General features: G+C 34.2%; 1 protein-coding gene across 3 annotated transcripts in view; it reads right to left on the bottom strand.

Moving 5' to 3' along the window:
- Positions 1–10,000, bottom strand: part of LOC145296082 (monocarboxylate transporter 6-like) — a 240,520-nt gene that overhangs the window by 33,127 nt on the left and 197,393 nt on the right. For all 3 annotated transcript variants that reach the window (XM_080142219.1, XM_080142221.1, XM_080142220.1), the window contains exons 3-4: positions 4,455–4,642; positions 2,031–2,174 (exon numbers count right to left, since the gene is read on the bottom strand). In XM_080142219.1, the coding sequence (XP_079998345.1) occupies positions 2,031–2,174; positions 4,455–4,642 (332 nt within the window). The remainder of the gene's footprint in view (positions 1–2,030; positions 2,175–4,454; positions 4,643–10,000) is intronic.

Here is a 10,000-nt window from a genome sequence, read left to right as displayed (position 1 = left end):
ACGATACGCTTTGGATCCTTTTACCTCCCTGCTATCAAAATCTCTCACTTCAGGGTTTACCATACAATTTGGATATGAAGTTCAATATCCTTTTCATTTTGAACCAATATATAATTTTCCTTTCTCTATGATTTAAAAACTTTTAAAACTTTTAATTATGATTTTCTATGCTTATTGCATTTAGCAAAGTAGGTATAAACCATTTAGAATATTTGCTAATATTTTTCTTCTGAGCAGATGGGTAAACATCGAAAACCTATTGGTTAAGGAAATATACTTATTGAAATGTATTCTTTGTCTTGCATATAATAAAAATTCTAGATTTGAAATTTAACCATTTCACATCATAAAATTTTAATTACTAAATTATGATTTATTTGCTCTATCTACTACATTGAGCAATTTGCATTTAGCTGGGATTGGCTTTATAAAATATTACATCTAATAATATTTTGTAGGACTGATAATCACTGGATTTGCACAGCAGTAGATTTATTGCATTACGTTATTCTGAATTATATATATATATATATATATATATATATATATATATATATATTAAATTGTAATTCAATGAATTTCAAAAAACTCTCATTGAAATGAAATGAAGTGGTTGAGTTTCATATCAAAGAATTTTTATTACTCTAAGCAAGACAAAGAATGCTTTAGAAAATTAATCTCCTTAACCAATAGGGTTTCGATGTCTACCATCTCATCAGAGGAAAGAAAATATTAGCAAATAGTTATAAAGGTATGCACCCTATTTGCTAAAATCAGTGAGACATTACTGCCAGTAATATTTTGTAAACCTACAATCTCACGTTTCCATAACAACTGATTGTTAAATAAAAACTATTCTGAAGAGTGTATATATATATATATATATATATATATATATATATATATATATATATATATATATATATATGAGTATAAAGATTAATAATTGTAAATTATGAATTAGTTTCAATTGGATGAACAAACAAAATCAAATTGAGAGTACGATCGTTTCAGAAACAATATTCATTTTAATAAAATTGACAATAAAATTGACAATAAAATTGACAATAAATATTGACAATAAAATTGAAAATAAATATTGACAATAAATATTGACAATAAAATTGACAATAAAATTGACAATAAATATTGACAATAAATATTGACAATAAAATTGACAATAAATATTGACATTAAAATTGACAATAAATATTGACAATAATTGATAGGCAGGTTGCTCAGACTAAATTGACTCTTCACAGATCTCTATCTTCCATAACCTTAGGAAGATCTTCAAGTTGTAAGTCAATGTCTTCTGCCAATAATTTTGAGTGCGTCTTGACAGACCTTTCTACTTTTGGCGGTTCCGTGTTTAGGATCTCACAGTTCCACATCATTAACGACCTCACCTTTTCTTCTGTAGCAATGTCCGACATATCGTGTTCTTCTTTATCTTATTACCGAAGAGCTCCTGAGCAACCGACCATACAGACGGCTAATGGTTGAATTTAAGTTTAACACTGTCTGGGGCATTCAAGTGTAAGTTCTATCGAACTTTCAAGTTTTTTACTGAGAGTGCATGCTAGATAACCATAAACCAGCACCGTCTCCACTACGGCTCTAAAAAAGTTCTTGATCTGTTCCGAGAAGGCAGATTTCTATATAACTTTCAGCCGATTAAGTGCACTCCAAGCCCTAGCTATTTTCATGTGGACGTCTTTTCGGTGGATGCGATGCGGCATCCGAGATATTCGAAGACATCTACTTGTTTGAGTGGTATTCTGTCAAGTGTTTCAATTGGGCCTGTTTAGTGGAAGGACATTCTGTCTTAGTTGCGTTTGTATACAGTCCAATCATAACAGCCGATTCTTCCAGTTAATGTAGCAGTTTTGTGCATTAGCATTTTGGCAAAATAAATAAATAACTAAATCATAATAAATAGATAAATAAATAAGGCGATTTTTTCTTGACAGTTTGATTGTGCAGAAGCAGCGCAGACTCATAAAAACGATTCATCTACTTTGCCTTACCTGTGAGCACCCCGAGTGTGCCTATCAGATGAAGAGGGTTCGTAGCGAATGCGCTGATCGCCAAGCCCAACATCTCAAGAAATCCACCAATGAGCATTGTGTAACGAGTCCCAATTTTGTTTATCATCGCCGTGCACACGATCCCTAAAAAAAAAAGAAAAAGAAAAACGCAAAAAATGTAAAAGCATTTTTAGGCTAAATGCATCGATTTACATTCTAATATCATTTTTATTGTTAAGCTGTACCCACTCCAATTTTATTTTTGTTTTACTGCCGCCGCCGCCGCCGCCGCCGCCGCCGCCGCCGCCGCTAACAACAACAACAACAACAACAACAACAATAATAATAATGGCAGAAATTGGAATCAGAGGAATAGCTGCAAAAATACAACGCCTAACGATAATGAAAACGGCTGAAATATTAAGGAAAACCCTTGAATGCGGAGAATAACACAAGAAGACAATATAACGAAGAAGCGTAACAGGGAATGAAGAACACCGAAGCTGCAGATCTACATGTTCTACCTCCCCCCCCCACCATGCATCTCTCCATTGTTTCACCACCGCCCCCCCCCCAAAAAAAAAATCAAGGAGGATGGAAAGACCGAGGAGGGAGTACTGGCCAGACCTCCGCTGGACAAGTGCGAAGAGAACTGGGATCTTGGGGAGGCTTAGTGCCACTCAAATTCCAGTATAAACCAATGGCCACTGCCAGCGAGAAATCAATGGTAAGAGGCTGTTGCGATGATGCAAATTTATTTGCAAATGCTATCGAAGGAGGAGGAGAGAGCTGGACGTCTGGGGAGACTTGTTGTCTCTCAGCTTCCAGAGAACACCACAGGTCTCCAATCAGATCGTTTGCTGACTCGTGTGAAATCTCCAGGTGAGCCAATAATAATAATAATAATAATAATAATAATAATAATAATAACAACAACAACAACAACAACAACAACAATAAAATATAGTCATGACTGCTACGATATTCAGCCAGGAGGAACGTCCGGCTTCCATCGGAAAAAGAAATCTTTAAAAACCATAAAATCCACATGCGATGCTCACGGGCATGTATATATCGATCAGACTACATGACATACAAGGCCTAGTACTTCAAAATGGTCACCTATTTAGTATTGACCGGGTTCAATGCTCATTAACTTCAGGGATTTAATTAGAACCGGTGTAACTAGCCTGTCATACCTTTTTTTTTTTAAGGATGGAATCACCCGATCGTCGAAGACAATGTTCGAGCAAGCAAGCAAGCAAGGACGCCCGGAGTGATCACAGAGATTCATAATTATACTAGAAGAGAGACCCAGCGTTGAAGATCAGCAAATGTTTCACATTCCCATATTTTTTTATTGTCATCGAAATCGCCCATTTTTCCAATAAATCGATTGATTGCCTGCTCTAGTTGGGGACACATTGCCATGCGCCAGGAGGAATCATCACATGCATCCCTGCAGTGACTTAGTCCACAATACACTGTAGTCCACATTGCACTGTAGAGAACTTACTTCTGATTTTATAAAAGTATTTTTTATATATAATGCTTTAATAAAAAGTTGAAAATGGAAAAGTCAAGTATCATGGTGCAATTGTGCTCTAAACAGAAAAACATTCATTTCAAAATGGCCATTGTTATATCAAAGAACCTACTGTTGATTTTTTTATGCCGGGCCTTGTGTAGTAATAAAAATTTCTCAAATGCACTTGTGATGTTAGGCTGTGTACGATGTTAACTTTAGTCAAAATCGCTTGTATCTTTTTTCATAGGATTTTTTCGATTATCGATATCGATACCTATCGAAGACACTCCGATACTAAACCTGTCTAAGAACATTGCCAAGCATATAAAGTACCTTCGTATGAAATTTCATAAAAATCGCCCCGGCCGTTTTCGTGTCCATAGGAAACTCTCTCTCCTTCTCTCTCCCTCTCTCTCTCTCTCTCTCTCTCTCTCTCTCTCTCTCTCACACACACACACTAACACACACAGACAAAGTTCCTTTTATATAATAGCAGAGATATTGTTTTGGAGTATTTTAAAATGCTTTTGAAGAGGCATATTGTGAGCACATCTTCCCATTTGAAAATTTAAATATTTCAGATTTGCATTAAATTCGATCCATATTTATCAGACAGCAATTATGCAAGATTCCCTGAATTTTCATTTCATCTTAAGACGTCTTAAGCTTAAATTTTAGACATTTTCAAAATCATGTAATAATTTTTTTTATCAAGATTGGAATAAGGATTAGAGACATAAGTTTTAATGTAAATATATTTTGATTTTAATCTTCGGAAGGACATATAAAAGCGGTGCTGAATTAATTTTACATTTTTAACGGGTATTCAACTTAGTAAAAATATTTTTTTATTTGATGAAAATATTGCCAAGAAATATCTAAGTTGAGTGACTTACCTGCTCCCTCGGATATGGCGGTACATAATCCTGGTGCCAGGGCCGCTATATTTTTGGAGACTTGGAAGTATTGTACGATTTCGAAGTAAAGAACGGCCAGGGAATTGGCATAACCAACACTGGCTGCGGCAATATACATGGCGCAAGTGACCACGAGAGCTTTGAACACGTGCCCCTTGCATGTTGTTCTGAAAGATTGAAAGAAAAACACATTATAATGTTGCATACGGGAAGTTATAATAAAACTCCTATAATTTTATAGATTGAAACAAAAACACATTATAATGTTGCATACGGGAAGTTATAATAAAACTCCTATAATTTTATAGATTGAAACAAAAACACATTATAATGTTGCATACGGGAAGTTATAATAAAACTCCTATAATTTTATAGATTGAAACAAACACACATTATAATGTTGAATACGGGAAGTTATGATAAAACTCCTATAATTTTATTGATTGAAACAAAAACACATTATAATGTTGCATACGGGAAGTTATAGTTAAACTCCTATAATTTTATAGATTGAAACAAAAACACATTATAATGTTGCATACGGGAAGTGATAATAAAACTCCTATAATTTTATAGATTGAAACAAACACACATTATAATGTTGTATACGGGAAGTTATAATAAAATTCCTATAATTTCATAGATTGAAACAAAAACACATTATAATGTTGCATACGGGAAGTTATAATAAAACTCCTATAATTTTATAGATTGAAACAAAAACACATTATAATGTTGAATACGGGAGTGTTATAATAAAACTCCTATAATTTTATAGATTGAAATAAAAACACATTATAATGTTGCATACGGGAAGTTATAATAAAACTCCTATAATTTTATAGATTGAAACAAAAACACATTATAATGTTGTATGCGGGAAGTTATAATAAAACTCCTATAATTTTATAGATTGAAACAAAAACACATTATAATGTTGCATACGGGAAGTTATAATAAAACTCCTATAATTTTATAGATTGAAACAAAAACACATTATAATGTTGTATACGGGAAGTTATAATAAAACTCCTATAATTTTATAGATTGAAACAATTACATTATAATGTTGCATACGGGAAGTTTTAATAAAACTCCTATAATTTTATAGATTGAAACAAAAACACATTATAATGTGTAATACGGGAAGTTTTAATAAAACTCCTATAATTTTATAGATTGAAACAAAAACACATTATAATGTGTAATACGGGAAGTGATAATAAAACTCCTATAATTCTATAGATTGAAACAAAAACACATTATAATGCTGAATACGGGAAGTTATAATAAAACTCCTATGATTTTATTGATTGAAACAGACACATTATAATGTGGCATACGAGAAGTAATAATAAAACTCCTATAATTATCCAGATTAAAACAAAAACGAATTATAATGTTTCATAGGAGAAGTAATAATAAAACTCCTATAATTTTATAGATTGAATTATAATTTTATAGATTTAATTATAATTTTGCATAGGAGAAGTTCCAATAAAACTCCTATAATTTTATAGATTGAAAAAACATCACATTATAATGTTGCATACGAGAAGTGATAATAAAATTCCTATAATTTTATAGATAAAAAACAACACAATATAATTTTGTATAGGAGAAGTGACAATAAAATTCCTATAATTCTATAGATTGAAAAAAAAATATCTAAACGAAAATCTGAATTATAATTCTCTTAATCTGTCTGTCTTTGATCTTGTCTGTTCCACCGTTTCTCGGAAACTTCTAGGCTGATCTGACTGAAATTTGCATGGACTGTTGTTATGATAAGGTGCAACGAACCAAGTGTTATAGTATTCATTTGGTGCACAGTCAGAGATTAACAGTGATTTATTGGAATTTCTACAATACCACATTTAGTCTCACTTGTTTTCGGAAACTGTTGGTCCGAGACTACTGAAACTTTGTTTAAACATTAGTCATGATAAGGCACAGCGAACTAAGTATTATGGTATCCGTTCGAGTCAGGGATTAGTATGTAATGTAAAAAAGAGCACAAATTTAACCATGTTTGACCATTGTAAGTCCACCGGCTATAACTATTCCACATTTTAACGGGTTAAGAACTTTAGTTTATTTATATAACTGCAGGGTGTATAAGTATAAATGTGACTCCTTTTGAGGTTAATACCTTCGTGATATTAGTTATGTTATTCAGGGTTGGTCAAAAATAGAACAACGCTTCATAATCCTACTGTTACTTAACAAGACCGTGTTTGAATGGTAAAATTTGGATGACCCCTTAAAGGTCAGAGGTGACGCCAAACGAAATTCGCGAAGTCACATGATTTTCGCAGAAATTTTTTTTCTGTCTCTTAGCTGACCATGCTTCAAACAGAAACAGCGTGTCTAAATGCTGACCGCAATGGAGGGCGGGCAGTGCGCTCAGTGGGCTTGAGTGTAGTGAGACAATCTGTTCGTCGATCAGTTTGTGTTCATCGCTCATTTGGTATTGACCAAGTTCACTGTTTCTTAACTTAGACGATCTAATTAAAACTGTTGTACTATTATATAAAGGAACTTTGTGCGTGTGTCTGCGCGTATGTGTTTGAGTTCGTTCTATATGGACTCCGAAATGGCTGGGCCGATTTTTTTTTTTTTTAATTTCACACGAAAATACTTTATGGACTTAGAAGTGTTCTTAGATAGGTTTTGCATCGGAATGTCTTCGATAAGTATCGATAATCGATAATCGAAATAATCCGACGAAAGAGGAAACAGACAATTTTGATTAACGTTAACATTTTATACAGCCTAACATCACACGTGCATTTGAGAAGTTTTATTACAGCACAAGCAGAAAGGTCATACATATAAAATCAACAGCAGGATCTTTGATATGACAGGGGCGCGTTCGAAATGAATGTTTCTGCTTAAAGCATAACTGAATCATGATACTCAAATTTTTAATCTTAAACTTTAATCAAGCTATTATCACCGCACAAGTTATAAGACCGGACATATGAAATCAACGGTAGATGCTTTGATATGATAAGCCCTGTTAGAAATGAATGTTTCTGTTCAGATCACAATTAAACAATGATATTTGACTTTAAAAAATAATTTTATAAAATCAACAGTAGATTATTTACAGTGCAATGTAGACTACAATCTAGTGGGGACTAAGTCATTGCGAGGAGACATATGAAGCTTCTTCCCAGTGCGCTGCCATGGCTCTCATACTTGGAGCAGACAACCAATCAATTTGATTAAAAAATGAGCGATTTCCACAGTTTCGATGACAATAAAAATATGGGAGTGTGAAACATTCGTTTATCGTCATTCAATCCCGGGCAACGTCGTATCTCTCTGCTAGTAACAAGCAAGACACATTTAATTAAAAAAAATACAGGTATAGTTTATTGTCATCGAACCAATTTCGGATAGCGTTTGGTTTCTTGTAATTGAATTTTTTTAATAGCAGTCTAGTCATTAATATTTTTTTTAAGTAAACCAAGTAAAAAAAAAACAATTAAATTCAAACAACATTAACAAACAACTAATTAATGTTTTCTGTACGTTGTTAAAGAACAGAACAGCAACGCTTCTTTAGTTAATAATAGTTAGTTGCACTTTACCACAAACGACTTTGTAAGTTAACCGGGAACATAAGTTATGAACTCTCGCCAGACAAAAGAAATTAAATTTTTAGTGGTAAACATTTAAATTCCAATTTGTGAAATGTCATATCAACCATATCAACCAACGTACGCACAGTTCATATTATATATATATATATATATATATATATATATATATATATATATATATATATATATCTATATATATATATATATATATTTGCATGGAGTTCACCACTTATCAAGGCCCAATGGTCACTCAGGGATAAGGGTTATTGTGTGTACAGTACTCAAAGGGATAGTGTAGCAATAGTATTGAAGAATTGGTAAGGTGTCATTACTTAGGGGGAGGGCGGTTCATCAGGAATTTGTTTGTGTTGGACTTGAAGACATCAAGGTTGAAGTCGGGAGGGAAACAGGCAAGCGGAACAGAGTTCCACAGGCGTGCAGTTCTAAGAAAGAAGCTTTGTTCATGGTATCTACGTTTTGATTAAGGCACAGATAGGGAGTGGGGAAAATTGTTAACGGTGGTTTCAGCTAGTCGGGTGTTTTTTGAGAAAGATTGGCGAGGGGGACCAGAGAATGGAGCTCAGACGAGCACCTGCCATGGAAATAACGATAGAACAATGACAGGCTCGCTACGTCTCTTCTGTGGGAAAGAGGTTGCAGGGTAGAGAAAAGGGTATGCCTCACCAAGCCACGGAGTCTATTTTGTACTCCGTCAAGGCAGGATAGGCTGTTTTTTGCAGCCCCCGCCCAGATGTGGCAGCAGTACTCCAACTTTGGACGTACTTGGCTCTATATAGATAGAGAATTGCATCATTAGTGAGATATCGTCTGGAGCGGTAGAAGGAGCCCACCATTTTCCCAGCGACCTTGGCCACAGACTTGATGTATGTGTTCCATTTAAGATCAGGTGTAAAGGTCAAACCCAGGAGCTTATCAAATCCTGGAGCCTCCCTTAGACAAGAGCCATCCATTTCAATTGATGCCAGATGGGCATCAGAGCGTTTATGATGTAGAGATAGGAGCTTGGTCTTAGATGCATTAAAGGTAACCAGCCACCTCTTTTCCCACTGTACCACGCGCTCAAGATCAGAGGAGAGAGAATCAGAGAGAACATCATCATTTACGGCCTTTGATGTGTTGCGATAGATGGTCGTGTCATCAGCATAGATGTCAACGAAAGATTTTAGTATGTGTTTTGGGAGATCATTGATGTAGATCAGGAAGAGAGTTGGGCCCAGTATGGACCCCTGAGAGACTCCAGCATTAATACTGTGGGCCTCTGATTTCTGCCCATCAACAACTACTCTTATGAGCCTATCTGAGAGAAATGACTTAATGATAGAGAAAACATTTCCAGTTATACCGTAGCTGGAAATCTTGTGTAGTAGGCCTTTATGCCAAACCTTATCGAAGGCCTTTGATATGTCGAGAGCAATTGTCCTAGAAATAAAGCCTTTGTCGAGAGATTCGCTAATCCTATGAGATATAACCGTTAGCACATCTGCTGTAGATCTAGCAGAGCGGAAACCATATTGTGTGTCGCTAAGAATGTTATTTCTGCTGAGGTGGTTATATATATATATATATATATATATATATATATATATATATATATATATATATATATATATATATACATATAATTTTTATTCATTAAACATTTGAATATTTTATTCACATATTTATTAAATATTTTTACGTGCATAAATGTTATCTATGGGCAGCTGGTATCACCCTTCTCATGCATGACTAAACTTGACAAAGATCGAACTCGTGACAAAGGGCAGGTATCTCCCACAAAATGCTTAGGCGAGCGTAACAATTAAATACTTCAGAATCGCTAATAAAAAAATAAGTAAATCAACAATAGATCTTACAAGTAAAAGCGATAAAAATCTGTGGCCTGCTGGTAAA

Source organism: Euprymna scolopes, chromosome 16 (assembly GCF_053919585.1).
Source record: "Euprymna scolopes isolate OS-2025 chromosome 16, ASM5391958v1, whole genome shotgun sequence".
NCBI classification, from domain to species: domain Eukaryota; kingdom Metazoa; phylum Mollusca; class Cephalopoda; order Sepiida; family Sepiolidae; genus Euprymna; species Euprymna scolopes.
Note: the sequence above shows the minus strand (reverse complement) of the source record. Positions and strands in the feature narration are given on the sequence as shown.